At 49.1% G+C, this 27,618-nt stretch overlaps 1 protein-coding gene across 1 annotated transcript in view; it reads left to right on the forward strand.

Moving 5' to 3' along the window:
* Window positions 1-524: 524 nt before the first annotated feature.
* TKT (transketolase) overlaps window positions 525-27,618 on the forward strand; it is a 34,757-nt gene continuing 7,663 nt past the window's right edge. The window contains exons 1-8 of the mRNA XM_043967124.1: window positions 525-748; window positions 13,700-13,817; window positions 14,638-14,751; window positions 16,802-16,899; window positions 22,428-22,619; window positions 23,368-23,486; window positions 26,487-26,680; window positions 27,379-27,543. Of these exons, the coding sequence (XP_043823059.1) occupies window positions 642-748; window positions 13,700-13,817; window positions 14,638-14,751; window positions 16,802-16,899; window positions 22,428-22,619; window positions 23,368-23,486; window positions 26,487-26,680; window positions 27,379-27,543 (1,107 nt within the window). The 5' untranslated portion in view covers window positions 525-641. The remainder of the gene's footprint in view (window positions 749-13,699; window positions 13,818-14,637; window positions 14,752-16,801; window positions 16,900-22,427; window positions 22,620-23,367; window positions 23,487-26,486; window positions 26,681-27,378; window positions 27,544-27,618) is intronic.

The raw sequence follows: 27,618 nt of genomic DNA on the forward strand, positions 1-27,618 counted from the left end.
TCGCTTTTCCCGTCTGTAAAATGGGAGATTTGGCTTAGAAGGATTCCGAGGCGCCCCCCCCAGCCCCACCCCCAGGTCTAGGGGTGTGATCCTCTGAACCCAGAACATCCCATCCAGAAGTCTGAACCTCAGTCACCTCCCGACACTTAAAAGGAGGCACGCAGGCCCCGGCAAAAGCGAGTGCTGGGGCAGGAGTGGCCCTGGGTGGGATAGGTAGCCCTTCCCCCAGTTCGGCGGGGGGGCCCCCACAAGTCTCGGCTCAAATCTTCTCCAGCCGGTGTCCGGGGTCTGGGAACTCTCCAGCACCCGGCTGGTAGGTAGCACCCTGGGGCAGGTAGGGGTGAGGGTGGGGGCTGCAGCCCAGCGCCAAGCGTGCGTGCGTGAGAGCCAGCACCGCTCCCTCTCCCCCCGCCCCCCTCCGTGGGCCGGGCCGGGGCTGGACCCGATGCTTGCTCCTCCTCCTCTTCCTCCCCCTTCCCCTGCCTACGTCCTCGGCTCCTCCCGCAGGTAGGCTTGGTCATAAGAGGGCGCGCTGGAGCCGGTGGTCCTCCTCTTCCTCCTTCTTCCTCTCCGGGCTCCCCTTTGCTCACGTTGCGGCCGCCTCTGCCACAAGCTCGGGATCCACGCCAACCCCCTTTACCATGGAGGATTACCATAAGCCGGACCAACAGAAACTGCAGGCGCTGAAGGACACCGCCAACCGGCTGCGCATCAACTCCATCCAAGCCACCACTACGGCCGGCTCGGGGTAAATAGAGGCATCCAGCCCCCATGACCCGGGAGGGGAAGGCTAGGGCATGGGCTCTGGGGGTTGGGCGGGAGAGCGGCAGCCCAAGCTCTCCTGCATGAGAGCATCGAAGGCAGGGGGCACGGGGCTCGGGACGCTGCAGCTACCGGGCTCCCACTTAAAATGAGTGGAGAGGGAAAGACTGGGAGCGAGGGCACCCAATGGGGCGGTGGGGCTACAGCAGCAGGGGCCGCGATCCTGGGTGAGCGTTGGGCGTCGGGCCCCCCGACCCGGGGAGGGAAAGGCAGAGGGCGCGGGCTCCGGAGCCTGCAGCAGCCAAACTCGGGGCTGGGCTGGCTTGGAGAGCCGAGAGGATGCGATGAATCTCCCCGCCGAGCCAAGAGAGGCTGATCTCAATGCACCCTTGTGGCCATGCTAGTGCAGCCGTAGAGGCCTTTCCGGGTGCTGGGGCCTTCCCGAGCCCGGAATCCGAGGCTGGCTCCGCCCATCCCTGGGCGAAGTTCCTGGGGTGGCCAGGCCCGGGTGACCCGGGCTTGCGGGTGGGTGCTTCGGGGCCAAGGACTGGGACGAGGATGGGAACTGGGACCGTACCTCCCCCACCCCCCTCGATCCCATCCCTAGTCAGATCCCGCAGACCTGGGGCAAGGGAGGCAGAGGATGGTAAGCTCCAGCTGGGGGCCACATCTCAGCCCTGGACTCAGCCGGCTGCCTCCCGCGGGTTCAGCGCCGTCCATGCGGGCGGGAAGTTGGGGGCTGAGCCCATAGCCAGGCAGGAAAGTTGCCGGGCGGGTGGAGGTGGGGCGATGCGGGCTAGGCTGTATGTGGGGAGGGCCCGGCGGGAATGGGGGAAATGGGATGTGTACTCTGAGGCCCAGACTTCAATACCTACTTATGAGAGTCAATCTGTAAGCGTTTACTCTGGATCAACTTTGTGGAGGAGGGGATGTGGTGGGTGTGGTAGGGTAGTGGCTACCATTAGATCTGGAGACTGAGGTTCTGAGTTCAAATGCCATCTCAGTCAGTCAACAAACATGTATTGAGGTCCTACTATGTGCTGGCCCTGTCGATAGGGAGACAAAGGTGAAGGTGAACTGCCGGGGGAGGGGGCGCCCTTTCTCCCTGGGGGTTGGATCCCTTTGGTTCCTTCTAGGATCTTAGGGCCACTGGAGCTCTTCTGATTATTCCTGACCAATCCCTAGGTAGGGGAACGGCTATTTCCCCCAGGTATTAAGATTGACCAGATCGGCTTTCCCGAAGGTCACACAGATACTGGCCTGTGGGTGGGGCAAGTGGCCTGGAGACTTGTAGAGGTTTAGGCCATGTGGTGTGACCCTTGAAGAGGCTTTTGTCCATCCATGTTCAATTAATGGGTTATAGTTAGCCTTGGAAAGGACCTGAGAACATTGGGATTTTACAGGTGGGGAAGTTGCCCAAGTTGGGGTCAAGACGGACAAATGTTGATTTTGCTGAAGGTTACATACACAGGCCCAGGTGGGACCTGAACCCAGGACTTGGGAAACAGGCCGGAGGTTAAATGACTTCTTCCAGAGCTCCTAGACAATCATTGTTGGAGGTGGGATTTTGAACTGAGCCCCTCTGACTCCAGTGCCACTCACTGTAGTGAATAGGGAAGAACTTGCTGTTGTGGGAAGAAAACCATCTTTTCTTCTCTCTGAACTTTGTTTTCTCTTTGTCTCCCTTCCCCCACCACACCCCCCACTGAAAAACGGAAGAAAACCAAAAGCCACGGGTGCTGGGACCCTGTGTTGGCCATGCCCCCAAAAGCCTTTCTCAGTCAAACATCTTTTCTCATTCTCAAGTCTGGACCTCCTTTGCCAATGAATGACTGCAGGATTTGAGTTGGTGGGGACTTTGCAGGAAAAGCTGTGGTCCCCAGAGAGGTTACAAAAGTGCCCAGGATTGTGCAAGGAGGCCAGTCTAATAGCCTCTCCCCTCCCAGCCCGTTCCTTCCAAATTCGGTCTGGCTTGCACCCTTTTTTTTTTCTTATCTCTAAAGTGAAATGGTTACCTGATGTTTTCTAAGGGCATCTCCACCTCTACCAGTTTGGGATAAAACGGAAAAAAACCAAACTGAAGAGCAAGAATACAGGCCAAAGAATGTATTCCCTGGGGGAAAACATTCTTATTTTCTTTTTGTGCCCAACAGTCAGAACGAATTATCAACAGAATTTCTAAGCAGTCCAAGGGGAGATGTTCAGCAGAATGTGGGTCAGTCCCTCAAGTCTGTGGCGAGTTATTCATTTATGAGCTGTGCCTTCACTTGCTCCCCAGAGAACTGAAGGTCAGATCTAAGATTTAATTGCCTGGATCAGACAAGCATTTTTTTTTTTTTTTGGTAAGGCAATTGGGGTTAAGTGACTTGCCCAGGGTCACACAGCTAGTGTTAAGTGTCTGAGGCCAGATTTGAACTCAGGTACTCCTGAATCCAGGGCTGGTGCTTTATCCACTGCGCCACCTAGCTGCCCCCCCCCAGACAAGCATTTTAAAGGAAGCACCCCCCCTCCTCTCCTCAACCCAGCTCTAATTTGTGTGACAGTGGTGAGGTTTGCCTGACTTGGAGTTAGGGTGATCTGGGTTCAAGCCTTGTCTTGGACATTTTTTAGCTGTATGTTCTTGGACAAGTCACTGAACCTTGGGTAACTTAAAACTGCAAGTTATGACTAATCAAAATGTGTTTTATGGGATTGCACGTATATAACCTATATGAAATTCATTACCATTTTAGGGAGGGGAGAGGAAAAGGAGGGAGAAAAAATTTAGAACTCAGTTTTAAAAAATGTTAAAAATTGTCTTTTACCAATTAAAAAAAACCCCTGTAAATTATTGCTTGGGTGGTGCAGCGTTCCTATACTCATACTCATGAAATTGATTTAGGTAGCTTGGGCTCATGAAGAGAGGCGTCCAGAAGACCTGGCTTCAAATTTTGCATCTTGACACAAATTTGATCAATCTCCTGGTTACTTATTAAATTGCCAAGAATGGGTTTTAGCTTATTAGGAGGGAGCTGCCCAGGACAATAGCAGCCTCCGCTAGATATTCTTAGCTCTATTTTACTAAGAACTGGGCTGGCTCTTTGTCAATGGCTGAGCCCGGGGCAAGAACTTCGGCTTCTAATTCTGACCTCTGTCATTCGGCTCAAAGTCCAGTGAGCATTTGTACCTTTGCTATCTGCTCTGGCTTGGGAAGAATGGACCTGCTATTGTTTGTTCAGGCCCCAGGCTGGGATTTGAGTTGGCCTCTCGCATTCATTTTGTGAGAATTGATTAACATCAAAGATGAACAGGCCTTTTGCCACCCTGGGCTGTGGCTCTCTTGAAAAGAGTTTGTGGCCTTGCTCCTCTCAAAGGCTGAAAAGACCCTCTGCCCTGGATACTGTAATGATTAGAACTCACAGTTGTGGAAGTATTCTTGAGGGTCTGGAATTTCCCCAATGTGGGAAAATCCTTTCACTAACTTGGATCAGATGGCATCTCATCTTTCACCCAAGGTTCTGAGAGCTAAGGGCCCATCAGAAGCCCTTTACTCTGATCTTTTGCACCAATCAGCAACCATTTGTGAGTGCCTACTATGTCCCTAGGATTGTGCTAAGTGATGGGATTTCCAAGAAAGGCAAACTGCCCCCCTCTCACAGAGGGCACAGTCTAAAGGAAGAGTTCTTCTTCATTTGACCACTGAGAAAACGGAATGCCTCCGGGAAGGGGGAGTGACTTGCCTAAGTCACCCAAACCAGAGGTGTGTGCGATTGGAATCCAGGGCTTTCGACTTGAGAATCAGTGCTGCTTCTCTGTGCCATTCTGTGGGTGGCCTGAATGGCAGCACATAGAGTGCTGATGGGATGGACATAGGGCTTGGTAGCAGCCATCTTCATTTGCAAGCATTGGCTTTCCTTTTGTTTTTTTTTTTTGTTTTTTTTTTTGGTGGGGCAAGGGGGGTTAAGTGACTTGCCCAGGGTCACACAGCTAGTAAGTATCAAGTGTCTGAGGCCGGATTTGAACTCAGGTACTCCTGAATCCAGGGCCAGTGCTCTATCCACTGCGCCACCCAGCTGCCCCCTCCTTTTGTTTTTAAACCCCAACACTCAGGCCAGATGCATTTCCTAATTTGTCTTGCAACACCAGTGCTGTGTAGGGTGGACAAGTGCCAAGGGAGCTAGAGAACAGAGCCGTAGTGGGGCCCTGACCTCTTTGTTCTGGGGGAAATTCACGGGGGTTTGGGGTCAGGGTCCTTAGGAATTCCTCTTTAAAGAATGACACCCTCTTGCATACAAATCCAATGGAATAAGATCATAGTTTATTTAGGGGCTGGGGAAGGGAAACCGAGAGAGAAGTCCTTGGACTTCTTCTCATGGGGAGAAGGCATGGCACAGAGGTGTGGCTCTCTGAGATACCTTTCTCCTTGAGCAGGAGACAGGTAGATACTTTTAGAGGACCGATGGTGGTCCCATGAGGTGATCATCTGACTGGGGAAAGTTCCCTTACTGGGAGAGGACCATCCCCCACTGGTGGTGGCTGGGGAAGTTGGTTAAGAGGCCGCTCTGGATCTCTCAAGGCATCTCTGTCCTCCCCATGTCACAAAGGCAGTAGCCACACCTAATCTTATCTCCATGAGGGGTGGTGGTCCTGGGACTAACTCAGTCCCAATCTGGTGCCACTTATCTCTTTAGGTATGTCTGCCCTTTGGTTTAGTTTCTCAAGGAGAAGATTCTTTGATGTGCCCCAGAAAATATCTGAGGTACCCAGGGGCCCATGACATCTTCAAGAGGAAGTCTGAATGGAGGAGAGAACTTGGGCCATGCTGGGGTGAAGGACAGGGGGGGAGACAACTCAATGTCTAGCTGTGGGAAGTCCCAACTAAAATCCCATCTTTGATAGGAAGAGTATCCCAGCCCCTTTTAATTTTACCTCCTTCCCGCTCTTATTTCCTGTTCAGCTTGTTTTCTGCCTATTTGTTTGCTTGTTATTAGATTATAAACTGATTAGATTGAGTTCCAATAACTTAGTTATTGTTACACAATATATATACAACTATAACCTAGTTAGAGTTGTGAACTCTTTTTTAAGCAGGGATATAATCTTGTTTAATCCTCACAACCCTGGGAGGTAGGTGCTATTAATAGCCCCATTTTACAGATAAGGAAACTGAGGCAACCAGATTAAGTGATTCACCCAATGTCACACAGCTAGTATCAAAGGCTGAGTTGCACTTGGGTCTTCTGCCTCCAGACCCAGTGCTCTATCCATTGTATCACCTAACTTCAGATTGTGTATAAAGCATTTTGCAAGGCAGGGAGGGGGGCGGAGTCTGGATTCGTGTTCCATTATAGGGAACTCCCAGTGTGGCCCCTTTACCAATGCAGATGGGCACCTCTGCATAGATGAGAGTTGGAAGAGACCTCAAAGACCATGAATAGGCCTAGAGAGGCTAAGGGACTTAGCTCTCCAGGCTCACACAGGTAGATCCGATGAGTGCAGAACCATCATTCTTTGTTCTGTAACATTCTGGGGCATCTAAAGACAATAAACAGCCCTCAGCTTGCCTTCCTAGTAGAAGGGATACAACATGCACAGATTAGGGACTCCAGATAGATAATTTCAGGAAGAAGTGGGCACTGGACACTAGCATTCTCTCAGCTAGCCTGCCCTGGCTTTGTAGGGCAGAAATTCATAGGGGCTGGACTCTCAGAACTGAGCTAAGGCAGGTTTGAGAGATTTCCAAGAATCTAATCTATCCATCAACAACCATTAAGTGCCTACTATGTGATAAAGGCTGGGGATTCCAAATCAGTGAAGGAAACAGTAAACAATCTATTCTACGGGGAAATTGTATGTGAGGGGGTATGAGTGAGAGACAAGAAACAGAAAGAACAGACAGGTGACTGAGACAAAGAAAGAAATGAAATGACAAGTAAAAACTGAACTTGGAACTTTGCAGAAGGAAGGGGCATTGCTAACTAGTTGCTAACTAATGTTGTAAGACAAATCAGGAAATGCTGCAAGCAACCACTGATCTTTTATTTTTTTTTTCAAGAGGAATGGAAAAACCAATGCTTATAAAGTACTCTAATCATATCCTTATAAATTGTTATTGCTGATTTTGGTCAAGTGCTGGGCTTTGTGGGGCAGTTAGAAGAGATTCTCTGTGCCATGTAGGTCTATGAATGCCTACGTCAATTATATTCGTGTCCACAAAGGTGGGCTATTTGAGAGTAAGGACCCAGAAATCTAACTCTTCAAGGTCTTTTCTCAACATCCTAATGTATATACTGCATCATGAGCTTCAGGGAAAATGGCTGACTCTGCCATGCCTTAGTTTATTGTAGCTTTATATCCTGACTACTGAAAGTCAGCATGTAATGTGGTTAGTATTTAAACTGAGTTTATCTGGAAGCTCCATCTGATGGTTTCCCAAAATAGTGAGTTGGACATAGGAGATAGCATCACAAAAGATAGGCCTGGACGTGTCCCTTCTCCTAGCCAGTCTTCCTCCTTGAGTTTCAAAGTTATTCCTTGAAATCAGATTGTGCCTTGCTCATCCTTGTTTCTCCCATTGTGCCCATGATGGGGGAGGGGAGGGACAAGAGAGGGGGGAGAAGAGGAAGAGAGACACAGAGACAGTATTTTGGACTTCTATGAAGTAGAGAATGAAGGTCATTGTTCAGATGTTTCACACAGGCTTGCACAAACTCTAGAAACTACTATTGAGGAAATTTCCAGCTAACTTTCCACATGGCTCAGGCCCCCACATCATCAAAGCAGGTTATGGCTGTGTCTAAATCCTGTTAATGAGCCCATGGAGGGGAACAAAAACTGTCCAGTCCATTTGCTCTGGGTTGTCCACTCAACCTCTTCACCTCCAGATCTTCCAATCTCCAGCTTCCTTCAAGACTCAGTCCAGGGGCTGCCTCTGGGCAGCTTTTCCTCATCCCTGGTTCTTAGGGCTGGGTCCTTGCTCAAATTCCTTTGATTTCGAGGAATAACCTTGGAAACTCAAGGAGGGGTCTGATCATTGAAAGGACGTGAGAGATAGCCTCTTAAGAAGCCAGAACAAGTTAATTTGGGGTCAGATCCCAGTCTGCTCTATGGATATAAATGAACCCTTCCTTGAAGCTGGGAAGGAGGATGGAGTTGTGGGAATAACATTAGATGAAGGACTGGTTCTTACCACTTAATCAGCTGTGAGCCTCAGTTTACTGATCTGTGAAATAAAAGAAAGGGGCTGAACTAGGGGATTTCTAAAGCTCTTTCTTTCCACATTCTCTCCTTGACTCTGTCTTGCTGAACTTGTGTTATTTCTGAGGCTTACACAAGACCCAGCTGCCTGGCTCAAGCCGAAGTGAGGGAAGGGGGAACTTGCCAAGATTTTCCTCTGAAGAGGTGAGGGGTCATCTATCTCTTTTGGTGTGGATGGAGCATGCAGCCTTCGAGTGACTTGGTTATCTATTCAAACATCCATTTGGCCAGACCTTGGTGAACTGACTGAGCTGTGTAAGGGATTGTGGATCATTCTGCTTGCACCCTCCACTGGGATGAGCAGCTGGCATGAACCCATTGAAATCAGAGCTAAAACGCATGGAGGCCTTTTTAAATGAACTCCGTGACTGCCGTGCATGAGGTCAGAGTACAGATGAGGGTTATACTGCTTCTGCTCACCACCTCCCCTGGTACGGAGTCTTGTATTACAGGAAGTACTTTTGTGCTATCAAGGAGTCCCCCTGATTTGGGGTACAGAGAGATCCAAAGGGAGCAGGAAGGGAAAAAGCAGTCATCAGAGTCCCTGGAGTCGGGATCTTGGTCAAAATCCTACTTCTGTTCACCTGTGTAACCTTGGCTGAGTCACTTAAATTTCCCGGGCCTCAGTTTCCTCCTCTGTAAAATGAAGGCATTGCACTCACTGCCGTTTGGCTATGCTCCGTGATGAAGTAGAGGTGGCCTGTGGGAGGAAAGAGGAAACAAAAGGCCACCGTCTCTCCTGGTGCACCATCAGGAGGCCCATCCCCCACCCTAGCCTTGTTCCCCTGGGAGCTGAAACTACCATGGCTATCTTTCTTTCTATCTCCCAGGAGCTCAGGAAACACTGTGGGCCAGAGTATGGTGGGTGGTGGAGATGGGACCCTGCCCCTTCAGAGGAGAGGGAAGAAGAGTAGAGAATCATTCCCAAAAGAAAGAGACCATGATAATGGACCATTTTGCCACTAGAAGCCTTGGGAAGCCACTTATACTGGGCCTTTGGGTACATGGCCTTCCGTGTGCCTCAGTTTCCTCCTTTGCCAGATTAGGTTGATGGACTTGTCTCCTAAGGGCTCTTCTAGCTCTAACTGTGAGATAGTGTGTGGGCCTGTGACCCGACTCCCTCTGTGTTGGAGAGCTTTAATTCTGAGAGTTTCATATTCTAATCCTTTGAAAACTGGTGAGGCATGTGTATGTGAGCAACCTGATAACGCTCTCTTGGGTGGTGGTCTCCTCCCGGCCTGATCCTCATCAGGCCAGGTACCCAGAATTTCCTCTATTTCCTTCTTGCTCAAAAGACTGGGCCTGGATTTGCAGAACAAACACCAATGCAACACCCTCTCCAAGTGCTATGTGGGCTAACTGCTCTGAGGTTCCTCCTTTAAGCTCTGGGGTAATTTCTGCCAGGCTTTTGAAGTAATAGTTCCTTCTGCCACCAACTGGCTGCATGGCCTTGGGTGAGTCTTTGTTCTCTGGCTTTTCTTTCCAAATCTGAAACAAGGAGTTTGACCCTATGATTTTTTTTTTTTTTTGGTGAAGCAATTGGGGTTAAGTGACTTGCCCAGGGTCACACAGCTAGTAAGTGTTAAGTGTCTGAGGCCAGATTTGAACTCAGGTCCTCCTGAATCCAGGGCCGGTGCTCTATCGACCCCATGATTTTTTAAGGCCTTTCAGCTCACAAAGACAGATTCCCTTCTGTGCTTGGTAGCTGTGGGTTCCTGGTCCACCTCCCACCCCTTTTTGGTGTTCTGAGCCCCTCTCATCTGGAATTTCCTGGGTCTGCTGACCACAGATGGTCCTTCCTAGTGGGCCTGACTTCCCCTGGTCTGCATGCTCTTTGGGGGAAACTTGCTTAGGATGGATTACTGACATCTGGACAATTTCTGAGGAAAGGCTGTTGTTGGTCAAACCTGTATGCACTGTCTTGGAAAGGGAGGAAGTGGATTTGGAGATGAGAGCCTGTCCCTATACCAGAGACAAGGAATTTGGTTCCTTTATTTCCATCACTAAATTTAAAAATCTGTAACCTATTGCTGTGTGCCCTCTGCTAGATTATTTTTTTTTTGTTTTTTTGCAGGGCAATGGGGGTTAAGTGACTTGCCCAGGGTCACACAGCTAGTAAGTGTCAAGTGTCTGAGACCGGGTTTGAACTCAGGAACTCCTGAATCCAGGGCCGGTGCTTTATCCACTGTGCCACCTAGCTGCCCCCCCTCTGCTAGATTATTGTCTTGTTGCATATGTCTGGGATGTGAGAGAAAGCATCTGTCCTGTTCTCCTTAAACCTGGGCTTAGTGTCATCGAGGGTTATTTATTTGTAAAGGTTTTCTCTTCACTGGGCTTGAAGGGGAAGGCCAAGCAGGGCAGTGGATAAGAGCTCTAGCCAGGATGGACCTGGATTCCAATCCTCCCTCAGATACTTAATGGATTTGCATAAGTATCCTTTGAGTGTCCATTTCCTCACCTATAAAATGGAGGTGGTTCTGCATGGCCTCTAAGGTCCCTTTCAGCTTCAAAATCCATGGCATTTCCCACTGGGAACTTTGAAGCTGACTCATAATGAGTGCCCTTGGGCAAAGTTCTCTTGCTGTGGATGGGAAGGGCTTAATTCTCCTCTCATTTCCCCTTGGAGAAATCTCAGGATATTTAAAACTCTTCAATGGAATGCTGCCAAGTTCAAAGACTCTCAAAGCTAGAAAGGTCCTCAGGGGTCCCTCTAGTCCGCCGCCTCCCCCCCACCTAATATATAGCCCCCTACAAATCCCTCTGCCTCTGCTTAAAGGTCACCAATGAGGCTGGAGCCCACTACTTCCCAAGGCAGTCCATTTCAGCTCTATCGTTAGTTACCCTTGACATCTAGCATTAATTGTCCTCCCATCATCCTTTGCTTCCGATCTGCCCTCTGGGCCCAAGAGGAACAAGAAGTCTGGGAGGGCTTCAGATGCTTGAAGGCAGCTGCCACCCCTCTCTGAGTCTTTTTCTCTTCAGTGCTCTGAGCCCAGCAATACTAAGTATCGTAAATGTAAGGCTTGGCAGTCTTCGGACCAGAGGGAAATGGGCTGATTGTACCCTAAAACAAGCTCACCATTTTTAGCATTTAAAGGTGTGCAAAGAGCTTTACACATGTGATCTCATTTGTGCCTCCCAACCACCCTGGGCATTACCTTCCTCATTTAAAGATGAGCAAACAGACCGAGAGGTTAAGAGACTTAGCTAGAGTCTCACAGCTTGTGAGAGCCAAAGTGGGATTTGAACCCAGGTCTCTGGTGCCTGGATCTCTTTTCCATTGCATGTTGCTACCTCTTGTGTGCAATGTAAAGAAGTGGTGGCCCATCCAGGTGAATGACTTACCTATCCTCACACAGAAAGTTAGGGCTGCCTTACACTAAGGAACTAGAATCCAAGGAGGCAGGTACTAGAGACAGAGCATCGTGTTAGGGTTAAACTCCTGGGGTTACTAGGACCTAGGTGGAAACAGCAGAGACCAGTGGCAAGAGTACAGTTCTCAAAGTCAGAGGACCTGGGTTCAAATCAAGCCTCAGAAACTTATTACTGCTGCATGACTCCAGACAAGTCATTTTACTTCTCAGCCCCAGTTTCCTCAACTATAAAATTATAGTGCAGACCAGATGACCTTCTGAGGTCCCTTATAACTCTAGGTCTAGGATCTTGTTTCTTGTCTCATGCCAGTACTGCCATCAAAAGGCTGAAATTATCCCTCTGTGGGGCCCACACACTAGCGTCATAGTCTGGCCGCTTTGCCGAGCTGAATTTCCTTAAAGTCTGATCCTGCTTCAAAATCAGGGAATTGCCTGGAGTTGAGGACTTTCTCCCTTCAGCGTGTGGTAGCTCCTCTGTGTGTATATATGTGTTGGGGAAGTGTTTGCAGGGTGTGTGTGTGTGTGTGTGTGCGCGCGCGCGCGCGTGTGCGTGTGCAGTGGGGTTTATAATTTGGGGAAAGCACCTATCAAGTCACAGAATAATTTCACTGGAACACCTGTTTGCTCTTTCAGATTAAGTCTGTTCTCCCCCAAGACCAGGAATTCATAGATAATGGTTAAGTATAAAGTGACTGAGACCCTAGGCATGGCAACAGTAAACAGCATGTGCTTGGGTTTTATAGATTAACTCGTGACAGTGCTACCCCACTAATGCCTGTTAGAACTGTTGCTAGTAACCCACCTGTCCTGTGGCTTTCCTGTGTGGTGAGGACTCCCCCGAGAGGTGAAGGAAGGTGAATGCCCTCTATATGTTAGAAGGAAGTGAGTAGCAGCATTTCCCCCAGTGGGCCAGCCAGCTGAGTGCCAACATAACATGCATGGAGGGTGAGGGCCTGCGTGTGCTGTGGGGTGTGTTCAGGAACAAGCTTTCACACGTGGCCAACAAGCCTTTGGATCTTGGTCCAGAGCAGCTCCCACAGGAGCAGCAGAGCGGTGGCCCCAGGATTTCCAGATTCCCTAATGGGAAATGGAAATATTTGATAGGATATTATTCTCAGTTTGGGCAGCAATCTTTGCTGAAGACAAATAATGAGAAAAACTTGGAAGCCAAAGGCCTTTTCCAGGTCAGGTTGCTGTCCATTGTATCTGTGACTTGGTTCTCCGTTGGGTCCTGAAGTGGAGAATCTCAACAGTCACAAAGGCTCAGGCTTTCTATGGTCACTGGGCCTTTTCCCTCTTGCTGCTACTCCCCTGTTACCCCCCCCCATACCCCCTCACCCCCAAAGCAAACTCTAGGAACATTGAGAAAAGCTGTCTCTTGACAACAATTTGTTTATGGGCCCAATTCCAAGGCTGCCATTCATTGGAGGTCCTGCAGAGCCTGCAGTCCTTCCAGATTCAGCAGGGTGTCCTTCAGGCTCGGTGGGGGGCAGCAGAGCCAGTTTGCTGCTCCTGCGTGGCAAGTGTTGCGGGGATTCTAATTCCCTTAGGAATCACACCAGCCTGGGCATTGGTCCCCAAGTGGGAGAATCCCACCACAACCTTCCTTTAAAAATTGTTATGGATTTCCTTTGGGTTTTGTATCACTCTCGTTTATTAGATTCCCTCCCAAATCCTACCTGCCCTCTCCAGCCTCCCCACCCCTCTATCCCCCAGAACCATCCCTTGTAACAAAAAACCCCAACATTTTTTTAACCAACACATTAATGGAGACTGACAAGTGCAGTGGGCCACACCCATGGTACCCCCCCTGTAAAGAAGGAAGGAGGGAGAACAGTTCAACAAAACCAACTTGAGTCTCATAGGGCATGCTGTGTTCTTCACCCATAGTCCCCCACCTCTGCAAAGAAGGGAGTAAGGTACAATCTCATCTCTTCACATGCTTTTTCTTATGAACTTCACAGATATCCCTTGTCTCTCAAGGTGTCTCTTCTAGGCTCTGTGGAGGGTAGAGGCCCAGCTCTGGGCAGCAGATGGCCCAAAAGCAGGATATTTCTAGCCAGCCATCTTTGCAGAGTTGAAATCCCCCTGTGGCCTTTGAGGGTTATTCGGGCTCCCTGATAAGCCCGGTCAGGTGGCCTCCGTTGACCTCAGGTCATGGTTCAAACATCTCTTTGGGGCCAAGGTAACAAGGTTGGGGCTTCCAAAGGAGGACTGGATGGCTAGGTTTGGGCACACACAAGTTTTATCAATAGGAGGCTTCATAGGTTGGGCTGCTGGGAGCATTGGCAGGTCACTGACTCGGGTGTCTCTTCCTTGGCCCCCAGCCACCCCACATCATGCTGCAGTGCGGCGGAGATCATGGCGGTCCTCTTCTTCCACACCATGAAGTACAAGCCCCAGGACCCCAGGGACCCCAGCAATGACCGCTTTGTGCTCTCCAAGGTAAGAAGTTGCTGCCCACAGCAGTGTGTCAGCATTGCTCTCCCATGTTCCAGTATCCTTGCCAGCTTAGCCATAGCCCCACTGCTAATCACCCTAGTTAGCTGCTGGCCCACCAGGACCCACACTTCAGTCTCTTCTCTCCTGGATTCCCTGCCCTCAAGAGCATCATGGTAGTTCTGAAGCTCTTCCATCTCCTTTGTCCTATCATCACTCACCTATTCTGTGTAACTCCTCAGGAGGCTGCTCTATGGTGTGTGGATAGAAAATAGCCACAGGAAGAGCTGGGTTAAAGCCGTGCCTCTGTATAGACTGGCTGTGTGACCCCCGTACTTCTCTTAAGACTAGAAAAGTGACTGGCTCACACTGGTAGATGGAATTTCCACACTGGGAGTTCTATGTCAATGAAACTATAGGACTGTTGCGTTCCCCCCTCCCCCCGTGTGTGTGTGGGTGATTGATCATTCTCCCTTTTGCCCCTTTCCAGGAGTGACTCAGTTGGGACAGTGCTGATCCCTTGGGAAAGCCTTCAGTGTCCCTCATCCCATACTCTTAAGTTGAAGGTAGCCTTGCATTCCTCTGATTTCCCACAGGAGGAGTCAGAGGCTTGGGAGTCTGGTCCCAACTGCCCAAACAATAGGGTTAGAACTGTTTGGCCAGAGGGATGAGAGAGGCACTTCCCTGGTAGTCCATCAGTATGATCCTTCGCTCCCTCTTCCTTTCCCCCTCCCCTTCCCCTTCTCCCCTCCTCCCTCCCTCTCCCTCTCTCTCCACATCTCCTCCCTCCTCCCACTGCATGCTAATCCCTTCTTGTTCCTCCCAGGGTCATGCAGCTCCCATCCTCTATGCAGTCTGGGCTGAGGCTGGCTTCCTGCCAGAGGCTGAGCTGTTGAACTTGCGGAAGATCAGCTCCATTCTAGACGGCCACCCGGTCCCTGTAAGTGTAGGGCAGGCGGGTGGTGGAGGGGGGGAATGAGGAGCCCAGTGACTTGTGTTAATGTCCCATTTCCCAAGGTGCACTCTGAGGATGCCTTCTCTGCACTTCTTACAGAAACACATGAAGCCAGCCAACTTGGGCTTGGAACATGACAGATGCAGGCATTTTATTTTGGAAGTGGCATGAGTCTGGATGGAGGTCAGACCCTGGTCCAGGCAGGGGAACCCTGACTGGCCCCAGAAGGCATGACATTGGCTTGGAGGCCAGCACCCATGACTACTCATGGCTACTCAGTCTGGGTCTTAGCTCTTAGGAAAAGGAGAAAAATTCAGTCTCGGTCATTTTGATTGCTTCTCCTTTCCCTGCATCCCTGGTCTGACCAAGGGTTCAAATCTTACCCTTGCTACTAAGCTATCCATGTTGTTTTAAACAGATCTCTGGGCCTCTGTTTCCCATCAAATAAGATGAGCCATGCTTAGGGCTCCTAACATCCCTCATAGTCTCAGTCTCATTCTGTGATCCTTGATTCTCCATTGTCATCTGGTCATTACAGAGATGGCATATTTCACCATAGAGAAGGCTGGATTTGAAGTCATAAGACCCAAGTTCAAATCTTGCCTCCGCCTCTCACTGACCTATGGGATCTTGGACAAATAACCAAGTTTTCACACATCTGCGAAAAGAGGCTAGCAGAGCTTGAAGATGTCTCAGGTTCCTTCCAGCCTGAGCCTTTGTTTTTGGGGAAATGGAGAAGTTTCACTGTGTAGTTCCAAAGGTGAGGCCACTGGGGAGTGGCCAACTGTCCTGGGTGTAGATTTTCAGTGGGGCTTAGAATAGGGGACCTTTGCTTGCTTGCCCGTGGCTCCTGCACAGAACTCCAGATGCCTGGATTCCTGGCTTATTGGCTTCTGGAGATCCTCATAAACCCACTTGGAGAGTCATGTCTGAATATTAGAGAGCAAAGCCTGCCATTTATTATGCATGCCAAGTGCCCATAGGGCAACTCTGTGCACTGAAAGAACATGTGAGAAAAGATGGGACCTTGGACTCCTGCTTGGCCAAGCCATTCCCTGGGTCTCTGCTTAGGAGATGAATGCTTCATTGCATCCAATCCAATAAAAAAACCACCATGTGCAGCTGGTAGCAGCTGGGCAGCACAATGGATGGAGCGCTGTTCTGAGAACCAGGAAGGAAGACATATCATCTGAGTTCAAATCTGTCCCCAGATACTAAGTAGCTGTGTGACCCTGGGCAAGTCACTTAACCCTGTTTGCCTCAGTTTCCTCATCTGTAAAATGAGCTGGGAAAGGAAACAGCAAACCATTCCAGTATCTTTGCCAAGAAAAGTCACATCTGACTGAAATGACTGAACAAATATGCAGGACCCAAAGACTATGAAAAACAGGCTGTGCTCTCAGGAAGCTCACATTCTGTGGGGCATGGGTGTAGTAGGCAGGGTGTGGGGACAGCAGTGCCACAGGCAGAACTGGTGTCTCGCCCTGAAGGGGGAGCCAAGTTCTCTTCTTGATTTCCATCCAGGGCCAGCAGGTGCAGTCTGTAGCCTTTTCCAAGTGACTGTCCCTGTCTCGTTTAAGAATTTCCCGCTAGAGCGGCATAGAGGCTAGGGAGCTGGCCTTGGAAGAATCAGGCTCCAGTCCCACATCTGACACTCTGGCTGTGTGCCTTTGGGCAAGTCACTTCACTCTCTATGATGAAGTCAGAGTTATTCTACCTAGACCACATCTGGGACCCTGTATCACTGCTTGGGTGAACCCCAGCATATAGATGACTTGGCTGATTAGAGTGTGAGAGGGGTTGGTGCCCCATGCTTGGGTCTTCAGCTGCTTCTTGAAAGGAAGTGCTCAGCATCACCCAAGGCTGTGGTGGCAGGTCGGAGCAGAGCCAGGGCTTATCTCCTCATTCATCTAAGAAGGGAACCCAGCCAGCACCTAGTCCAACCAAAACCCACTGTAGGTCCAGTGCCCTTCCCCGTCGATGCACCACACTGCCTCTACCCCTTCTTACAGCCTGTTGCTTTTTCTAATTGTAGAAACAAGCCTTCACAGATGTGGCTACTGGCTCCCTGGGCCAGGGGCTCGGAGCAGCTTGTGGAATGGCCTACACAGGCAAATACTTCGACAAAGCCAGGTAAGGTGCTGGTCTCTTTCTTGGGTCAATGGGTCAACATTATTCCCTTTCCTCTTCTCCTGAGGCTCCGGAACTTCTGAGTCTTCTCTGAGGCCAAATATTCTTCACCTGGTGTCATACCCTAGATTGTCGGCATGATTAACCTTCTGTCCAGAGTGGCAGAGCTGATGTCAGGCACACTTGGTGATCTCTTCTTCACTATGAGCCTCACTATTTCCTCCTTTGCTTGTAGACCAGAGGTAAAAACCCTGGCAATCTGGCAACAGTAACCAAGAAGCCCTTCCATTGGGTGATGTCACAGTCAAAGAAGTGACTGGAGATCACAGCTACATTGCCAGAATAGGCAAGGTCACCATCTTTGGGATGGTGCCAGCATCCTTTAGCCGTCTCTTGTCACCGACACATTGTCCCATACTCTTGCCCTCAAGAGCATGGAGAACATGGGGACCGGGAAACAGTCAGCTCCAGCTTTGCTGTGGGAAAACTGCAAACCAGTGCACTGGATCCATCTGAGACTCTTTGTGGTTCTTTGGCCTCTTTTTAGAAAGCATCTGGAATCAGAACCGAGTTCAAATGCTGGCTCTTATACTTACTAATCATGTGACCTTGGGAAAGCCATTCCCCTCTGAACTTTAGAGCCATCAAGGTCAACTTTTTTTTTTTTGCAGGGCAATGAGGGTTAAGTGACTTGCCCAGGGTCACGCAGCTAGTAAGTGTCAAGTGAACTGAGGCCCAGAGAGCCTTGGTGTCTTCCTCTAGTGGCTAGCATGGGGCCTTGCATATAGAGTAGGCAGTCACTGAATTAATAAATGGAGTACCTTGGAATACTTGCAGAGTTATGATGCCCAATAGACTATAGAAGAAGCAGGGTGTTAATAGGAAATAGGGACCTGCCTCTGGTGCCCATTAGCTATGTGACTACATGTCTCACTGTCCCAGGCAACTGAGACCACAGTGGAGGGATGAATGAATGAATTTCCCCACTGAAAGTTCAAGGGTACAAACCTCCCAGATGTGACATAGGGGCTGCAGGAGCGAGCAGTTCAGCACTTTTCTCACACACCCAAGCTGAAGCATTCCAACCCCTGAACTAACAAACCCTCAAACTGTCTGAACCTGGAAATCAATGGGCTGTGGATGGGCATGGGAAATACTGTGACCATCACTTAGTAGGTGCGCAATGGACAGCACAGAAATGTCAGTTACATTGGTCAGTCCAGGGGACAAGGAGGTGGGTGAGTTCAAAGATGCTGGCAGATTGATTTGAGTGTGAGGGGCCCTTTATTTGTGACTGAATTCTTTTCCATTCTATGGAATATAGGCCAGTCTTTAGTGAGCCTTCATCTTTCTATTGGGTGACACCTCCAAATGATTCGTTGCTGGAAGAGTGGTTTATTTTGATGTTGACCCTGAGGACTCGGTTCATCATTCTCTTTAGCCTTAGGAAGTAATTTTCCACGAAGGATAGATGACTTTATGATTGAAATTTAATGGGACAAAGGACTGCTGGGAAAGGTGTGTCTACTGATCTTTTAGAAGGGTGACATTGCACAAAATGGTGGCAACCGGCCAGGCCTGGGATTGCACCTGGGCCCAGAGGCTGACTCAGGTTCAGACAGGAATTCCTCACAAGACATCTTGACCTTAGCAACTGCCCTGGGCAGGCTCTGTCTCTGGGAGTTACCTCTCTGTGCTCAGTGGGTGACTTGAGGAAAGGCATTGGGGCCTGGCAGCTCCTGTGGGAAGGGCAGTCATGCCAGGAGTTGTATGTAGCAGGACTGCCGCCCATGCTGATGGAGGGGGGCCTTGGGGCCTGCTGGCAAGGTGTTCCACACAGCATCTCAGTATGACTGAGTTCACATAAGGCCACTTTTTCTTCTCTCAACTCTGGGTGAGCCCAGGTCCTGGGAGTGGGGGCACAGCCGGCTGTCTGCCAGCGTTTCTTGAGTCATTGCAGACCCTAGCAGAGCCAAAGTGACCACTGACTGAAGCCAGAGCCATGCCTGGCTGCCTCCTTCAGCCCCTGTCCACCCTGGAAAAGCACTCATGGCTTATCAGGGCCACTGTTAAGCAAGAGATAGCTGTTGGCATTGAACTGACTCCAGATAAGAGGATTCTTAGGTAATAGACTGGGGGTAATTGAGGCTCTTCCAGAGAAGTGAGCCTAAGCCATTGCCAAGTGTGCCAGGGGCTGGGATTGAGGCCTTTCTGCCTGTCCAGCCAGGCTTTTTCCCTGACCCTAACCCTGCTCTTTCTTGAGAAGAGAATGTCCCAATGGGTTTTCTGAAGTTTCCTAGAGTGAAGGACACACCCATGAGTGAACCACCCGGTTTGCCGGGTCACAGGCAGCAATATTGCTGAATCACTGTGACTGTTAAAAGGCATGTGTCTCAGCATGGGCTGTGCCTTCTCCCTTTGCCCATGCCCACTCCAGGGCCAAAGGGGGCATTGACAGTCTTCCTAACAGTGTTCCTTTGCCCTGGATTGGAATCAGGGGGCCTCCTAACTGTGGGACTCCAGACAAGCTTCTCCCTCAGTTTCCTCATCTGTAAAATGAAAGGATGGGACTTGATCATCTCAGGGGCTCCTCCCAGCTCAAATATGTGACCCATGGATGCTTGGGCCCCCTAGCCCTTCTGATTCTGGATGTTATCAGCTACAAGAGAAACAGCATAGAGCACTTTTTCCCCCTCTGATACTATTTTCCAGTTATATGTAGAGATAGTTTTCTTTCTTTTTTTTTTTTTTTTTGGTAAGGCAATTGGGGTTAAGTGACTTGCCCAGGGTCACACAGCTAGTAAGTGTGTAAAGTGTCTGAGGCCAGATTTGAACTCAGGTCCTCCTGAATCCAGGGCCAGTGCTCTATCCACTGTGCCACCTAGCTGCCCCGAGATAGTTTTCAACATAATATTAAACATATTTCTGCATTAATCATGTTATAAGAGAAGAATCAGAGCAAAAAAGGGAAAACCTCAAAAAAGAAAAACAGCAGCACCAAAACCAAAAGATATAGTATGGTTCAATCAGCATCCATATTCCATAGTTCTTTTTTTTTTCCTGGATTTGCAGATCCCCTTCCATCATGAGTCCCCTGGAACTTTCTTGTACCATTGTATTGGTGAGAAGAATCTAATCTATCACAGTTGATCACATAATGTTGATGATACTGTGTATAATGTTCTTCTGGTTCTGCTCATCTCACTCATCATCAGTTCATGCAAGTCCTTCCAGGTTTCTCTGAACTCCTCCTGCTCATCATTTCTTACAGTACAATAGAATTCCATTACATTCATATACCACAACTTGTTCAGCCATTCCCCAATTGATGGACATCCTCTCAATTTCCAATTCCTTGCACCACAAAAAGAGCAGCTATAAATATTTTTATACATGTGGGTCCTTTTCCCTTTTTTATGATCTCTTTGGGTAGTCCCTTCTATATTTTAGAAATGAGGCCTTTATCAGAAGTACTGGCCATAAAAATTGTTTCCCAGCTTTCTGCCTCCCTTCTAATTTTGGATGCATTGCTTCTGTTTGTGCAAAACTTTTTAATTTAATGTAATCAAAATCATCCATTTTGCATTTCATAATATTCTCTATCTCTTGTTTGGTCATAAACTGTTCTCCTTTCCAAAGATCTGAAAGGTAGACTATTCCTTCCTCTCCTAATTTACCCAGCATAGAGCACTCCATGGCTACTGCTTTGGAGGCCACTAGAAACTGTGGCCTTAGGGCCTTAGCCATTAGAGAGAGGAGCGTTGGAGCTGGGAAAGGCTGGCTCAGGCTAAGGGGAGGAAGGAGCCAGTTCTTTACTTCAGACATCCCTGGCCCAGCCTCTTTTGCCTATTTGAGTCCTTGGGCCTTTATGTAATGAAGGAAATAGTTGAGCTGCTTTCTGTTAGAGCCTCCTACTCCTCCCTAGCCTGGCCACACATACCATCAATTCCTCAGTTTGTCCCCAGGGCAGCAGGGGAAGGAGGTCAAGGTCTGTTATTCCTGCCTCCATCCTGGCTACTCTGGGTTTGGGCTCCCATTGCCTCCACCTCTGGCTTGGAAGGGCAGCTCCCCAGACTCCTCCAGCCTAACTCCTCATGTCAGGGGCTCCTTGCCTCCTATGAGGCGGTGATCTCTGGTCTGCTTTCCCACGAGGCCATGTGGTACTGGGAAAAGGGCACTGGATCTGAGTTCTAGTCTTCATTCCGCTACTTACTACTCCTGTGACCATGGGCGGGCAAATCATTCTGCTGCCCCTGAGCAGCCTCAGTTTCCTCATCTGGTTTGCCGAAATGGAGTTGGACACTAAGGCTTCTTCCATATCTTGATCCTAGGGTACCCCTGTGTACACCACAGTTCTCCAGGCAAACTTGTTAACCTTGCCACCTACCCCACAGCCAGAATATCTTCCTTTGCCCTTCCAGTTATCCAGGCGCTGCCTTTTCTTCCAAGCTTCTTTCACATGGCCAAGGGGGCTCCCTTAGTTTCGAAAAAGCAGGCTCCTTGAGGGCAGGCTGCAGGGATTGTGCTGTGTCCTGAGTGGCGCGTAGCCCCATAGCATCATGGTCACACTTGGTTTGTTCTTGCCCGGATGATAATTTGGCAAAAAGAACTGAGTGCAGGCCTCTAGATGTGGCCGGACCAGCACAGAAGACCCGAGGACTGCTGTCTCCTACCTTTTGAACACCAGGTTTTAATTAATGCAGTCTCTCCTTTAGCTCAGAGTCTGACATGTGACTTGCTACTGTCTAGCTCTATCTTCCATAGGTAATTGGTTATTGACATGATACATGTGGCCACCAGCAAGAGAGTCTCCTCAGGCTGGGTTGGTGCCTCAGATTAGACAATTCAAGACTCATTTCTTTGGCTAGAGTAGATAATCTGGATGGTTCCTTCTAGTGCTGACATTCCATGACTCAGTGACTTCTGCTCCATATTAAAAGGCCCTTCCCTGGGGAAGGTAACACATTCTCAGGAATTTGGATCTCACTGGGAAAACTACTTTAGACTGTTTCCTGAAAAGAGGTTCTAATAGTGAGAAGGAAGAGAGTTTTGAAGACTCTGGGAAAGTGTCAGTGTTTGTTATTTATAATAAAGGAAATGGGAGAAAAAAAGAGGGGTCCTCACTGGGGGGGGGTTGTGCCCAGAAAGATAAGACAAAGTGGGAAGAATTGGGGTATAATGCAGAGAGTGGGGAAGACCAGGGTTGTCTGGCCAACGGTCACCGAGCTAGTCATTGCCCTCCCTGAGCCCTTTTCCTTCCTATGTAAAAAGGTGACAGCAATACCGCCTCACCAGATGGGCGGGCAGCAGCGCTCTAGCATCATGAAGGGGTTGTGCTGCATGAACCCTGAGCTTCCTTCCAACTCAGTGACACTCATTGTGCCAAAGCTCGATCCCACCAGGGAAAGCCTTGCTCTGGGTCACAAAGAGGGGGCAATACCCATACCTGGCAAGGAAATCCTCACTAGCTTCTCTTTTATTTCTCCTCTGTGGACACTGGCCCATGACCGACCTCTCCTTTTGTCTTTCAGCTACCGTGTTTATTGTTTGCTGGGCGATGGGGAGATATCGGAAGGCTCCGTGTGGGAGGCCATGGCCTTCGCAGGATTCTACAAGTTGGACAACCTGGTCGCCATTCTCGACATTAACCGGCTGGGCCAGAGCGACCCTGCCCCGCTGCAGCACCAAGTGGAAGTGTACCAGAAGCGATGCGAAGCCTTTGGGTATGTGAGGCTGTGTGCTGGGGACGTGTGGCTAAAACGCCAAGTCTCTCGCCTTCCCACCAGATGCTACAAAGGGCAAAAGTGCCATTCACAATGACTCTGAAGAGGGACGGCCCTAGAAGCCAGTAGATCCTCCCCTTTAGAAACTCACTATTTGCCAGCTTCTTCCTGGGAGGAGAAATTTCCCATGCTCTAGGGCTAGGAGATGGGGAGACCCTTTTCATGCTTGGCCACTGAGGGTGAGAACCAGAGAATCAAGTGAGGCAGATCATCACATCACTCTTTCCCATCTGTAAAACGATGATGATCCTCATATTCTTATACCTGAAGAGCTTCTTCCCAGAACTGTGGAGAGTGTCGTACATCTCCAAACTCTGTTGTTATTTAGCTTGGCCCCTCAGACTCAGACTCAGGACACCAGAAGGACGGGACAGGCCCTGAGAGAGAGCCCGTTGTCTGATGTTACACTTTGTGTTGGGGAGGTTTGAGTCCCTCCTGGGGTTGTTAAGTGACTATTTGGTCAGCTGCTTGTTGATCCTCAGTGGAACAAAATGGAGGTTCCTTTGGTCACTGACACCTATTCTGGTGTGTCTAGACCTGATACAAACCTGACATGGGCCCTTGTATAGACAGTGCCTGTAACTGATAGGTAGGGGAAGAGATGTCTTCTGGTTTGTCATTGTCCATGACTTGGCCAGACTTGCTGCTTGCTCTTGGCATCATGGGCTTGCTCTCTCTGTTCTTACAGGTGGAATGCAATCGTGGTGGATGGACACAGTGTGGAGGAACTCTGCAAGGCCTTCGACCAGGGCAAGCACAAGCCACTGGCTGTCATTGCAAAGACATATAAGGGCAGAGGAATCTCAGGTGAGGGAACCTCTTCTTCCCTTCAGCCAATGGCTTCCTTCCCCTTGTGGTCTCTTGGAAGCCATGGTTCCTCTGGCTTCTCATCTTGGTGGGCAGAGAAGACCTCAGGGAACTTAGGGCACACATGACACACACAGCTGTTCTTCATTCATCATTGCCCATATTATAAACATGTGCATGTGTGTGTGTGCACATGTGTGTGCGTGCACGTGTGCGTGTGTGCATGAGTGCACACACATGAGCATACTCCACTGCCCCTCCCCCATGGGAGTCATCACAGCACCAGGCTGGGCACCAAGAGACCTGGCCTTTTAGTTGGAATTCTTTCCCCAGTGGTCAGAGAACTGCAGTAGGCCTTGAGAACTGACTGAATTTGAATGTCTTCCCCGGCCCGTAGTGTGCAGCATCCTCCCACTGGGATCTTGTCTGGCCCCACTTTGTCAGATGAGTTCCAGGGTCCCTCAGGTTCATGGATTTCCTCACTGTGGCATCTTTTAGGTTTACAGGGCACCTCCCCTGTCACTAAGACATTCCACCTGAACAAGGAGTACTCATCTATTGCTGGATTTTCACCGTGACTTGCATCCCAACAAATCTCAGTGATACTAAGACAGCTAGGCGATGTAGTAGATAGACTGCTGGATGTGGATTGGGAAGACATGAGTTCAAATCCTGTCCCAGGCACTTCCTTTTCTGAGCTTCAATTTCTTTATCTGCAAAATGGGGACAATAACAGCACCTACCTCATGGGGTCGCTTGGTGGATCAAATTGGATAATAGAAGAAAATACTTTAGTGCTAGTTATTATTGAGAGGAGGTGAGTTATTTCCTTGTCGAGCTCTCCCAACTCCCCTCCAACAGTGCAGATCACGAGTCTCACTTCTGATCTTCTCCTTCGAATCTACAGCCAGCTCCATGCCCATTGTTCTCTGGGCTGTCTGGGTTAGCAGCCACCTCTGGGCACTTGCTTTCTTTCCTCTCTCTGTCCAGGTTAGAGTGCTGTTGATCTGCTCAGTCTGTCTCTGGGCACATGCAGCCTCCTTGCCTCCACACCGTTGAGCAGAAAGCCAGATACCATTTCTGGAGGCAGCATCCCTCAGCAAAGCCCTTGACACCAACCAAGAAAGTGCCGCTCTCTTATTTTTACAAGTAGATTGATTTTTGTCTGCAAGAGCAAACGCACAAGTTTCATGTCTGTCTCAGAATGTAAATGGCTAGTTTGGAGGCTTGCCTCTTCCTCTCATCTATAACATTTTTGGAGAGATGGCCTAGTTCCCAGGGACTTGGGCCGAATGGAGGCCAGCCTTAAATCCTTCCTCGGCTCCATTCTTTGATAAATTCCTGAAGCTTCCCGGGCCTTCCCCAGGGAACCAATACCTTCTGGGCTTCCCAGGCCACTAGAGTTCCTGGGGCTCTGTGTTGCCTGCTGAGCTCCAGGCTGGTTTGAGGCTGGCATCATTCGCCAGGCATGAGAACATTGGGAGAAGTGATTTTGTTTTTCATCTTTTATTAGCAAGGAAATTGCCCTTCAAGTGAGAAGAAACCATGTCCTCATTGACCTGCTTTGCTAATGGCCTTTTGGGAAACTGTCCTAGTTGTGTGTGGTGGGGCAGGGGGTGGATAGAGCAGCTCCCCAGTCTGGGATCTGGGAGAGAGCACTAGCTTGGGAGTTGGAGCACCTACTTTTTGTGTGACCGTAGGCAAATCACCTGCCTTGCCTCCAGGTGGATGATGGTCTCCTAGCTTAATCCTCTAATAATAGTAGGGAGCTGCCAGGAAGCCTGAGGCTACATTCTCCCCCTGCTTGTCTTATTATTGTCCTTTCTAGTTTTTAAAGTGATTTTTTTTTTGTGGGGCTATGAGGGTTAAGTGACTTGCCCAGGGTCACACAGCTAGCAAGTGTCAAATGTCTGAGGCCAAATTTGAACTCAGGTTCTCCTGAATCCAGGGCCAGTGCTCTGTCCACTGCGCCACCTAGCAGCCCCCTAAAAATGATTTTAAACTCTATTTGTTCCATTGTGGTGTGTGGTGTCAGATATAGACTGGATTTACTTTTCTCAATAGTTTGTACTGAGTAATGGATCCCTTCGTCTAGGACTTAGCAAATGCTAGTCTAAGCTGTGCTTTGGGCCCTTGTTCTACATTGTTTTATTTTTCCCACTGAGCTAAGAAGCTATCTAGCAGAAAGAGGTCTCAGTTTGGAGTCAGGGCCTGGGTTCAAATTCTAGCTCTTGTCATGTATTACTTGTGTGAGCTCTTCTGGAAGCTCTTTGAAGTTAGGGTTAGGGATAGCATTAGTCACATTATATTATATTATAGTAATATAATATATTATATATATTATAGTCATACATCTCTGCTTCCTCCCCCTTCCCCCCTGGTGTGATCAATATGATCTATTTAACAATTTGTTAAGCACTTGTTATAGTCCAGGCTCTGGGGTCATATAGTGAAACAAACACTCAAAGGGTTTTGGTTCATGACAATGACAATGGTCCTCATTTCTGTGAAGTTTTATAGTAAAAAGCACATTTCTGGAAACCCCGGGAAAAAGGGGTACAAATAAATACTCCCATTTTACAGAAAAGGACACCAAAACTCAGTGTCTTACCCAGGGTCACATAGCTAAGAGCTGGGTTCCTCACGTCCCACTCCCTGCCATGAAGTGTGCTGAAGTCTTTTTTTTTTTTTTTTTAGTGAGGCAATTGGGGTTAAGTGACTTGCCCAGGGTCACACAGCTAGTAAGTGTTAAGTGTCTGAGGCTGGATTTGAACTCAGGTACTCCTGACTCGGGCCGGTGCTCTATCCATTGCACCACCTAGCTGCCCCAGTGTGCTGAAGTCTTGCACATCCAAACCTAGTGCTCTTCTAGTATACCAAGCCACCTACTTAGCTTAGGTTACTGTGAGCTTTGTAGAGCCAGATGGCCTTACCCATCCTCCAGTGTGCTTTGGGGAACCTCTGTGTCACTGTTTTCTTTTTATTGTTCCTCATGCACAGGTGTGGAAGATAAGGAATCTTGGCATGGGAAGCCCCTCCCCAAAAACATGGCGGAACAGGTCATTGAGGAAATCTATGGCCAAATCCAAAGCAAGAAGAAGATTCTAGCCACCCTCCCCAAAGAGGATGCCCCAGCGGTGAACATCACCAACATCCGGATGCCCTCTCCCCCAAATTACAAACTTGGAGACAAGGTAGAAGGGGGAGCCTCATTCGTGGGAGAGGAATGCATAGTCCAGCTCTGTGCACATTCACCTTCTAGAGATGGTGGGATGGGTGCATCTGCCAAGCATGGGAGGGTCCAAAGACACTGGCAATTCAGCGACCCCTTAGATAATGATAAAGCTCTGATTCGATACCGGCTGGAGACACTTGAAACACTGTAAAGCTACAGTCTTGGAAGAATAATGTAGCTGCATTTCTTCTCCCCTTGGTTAATGGAGAACAGTGACAGGGCCATTGGCACCAAGCTAGGCACTTGGGAGATACAAGTGTTAGATGGAAGTCCCAAAGCCTGAGAAAGGATAAAACTCAAGACAAGTTGAGCCATCACATTATGTCTCTGGGCCTCCTTTTCATCATGTACAATGGGGACAATTGTCCCTGTCATCATCTACCTCTCGTGTGAGCCATAAGGGTTAAATGAGACCATGTATATAGGACTATGCAAACACCAGGTATTGCTATTTCAAGAGTGCTTTCCAAGTGTGTATCTCACCACTCCCCAAAAGAAGCAGCCACTCTCCTCATAGGCAAGATGGAGAAATGTGGACTGGCATTCTTTTTCATCCTGTTACCAAAGGAAGGTATCTATGTACACAGATCCAATAGTGACAGGAACGCTCCCCAGGGTAGATGACAATAACCACTTGATGCTTTTTCCTCCTACCAGATGGCCACCCGCAAAGCCTATGGCATGGCCCTGGCCAAACTGGGGCATGCCAGTGACCGTGTGATTGCCCTGGATGGGGACACCAAGAATTCGACCTTTTCAGAACTCTTCAAGAAGGAACATCCCAATCGCTTCATTGAGTGTTTCATTGCAGAACAGAACATGGTAAGTCAGGGAAGAGCAAGGGATAACCAAGCAACCCAAAATTATTCAGGGAGGGAATGGGTCAGTAATGGCCTT

This window comes from Dromiciops gliroides, chromosome 1 (assembly GCF_019393635.1).
Source record: "Dromiciops gliroides isolate mDroGli1 chromosome 1, mDroGli1.pri, whole genome shotgun sequence".
NCBI lineage: Eukaryota > Metazoa > Chordata > Mammalia > Microbiotheria > Microbiotheriidae > Dromiciops > Dromiciops gliroides.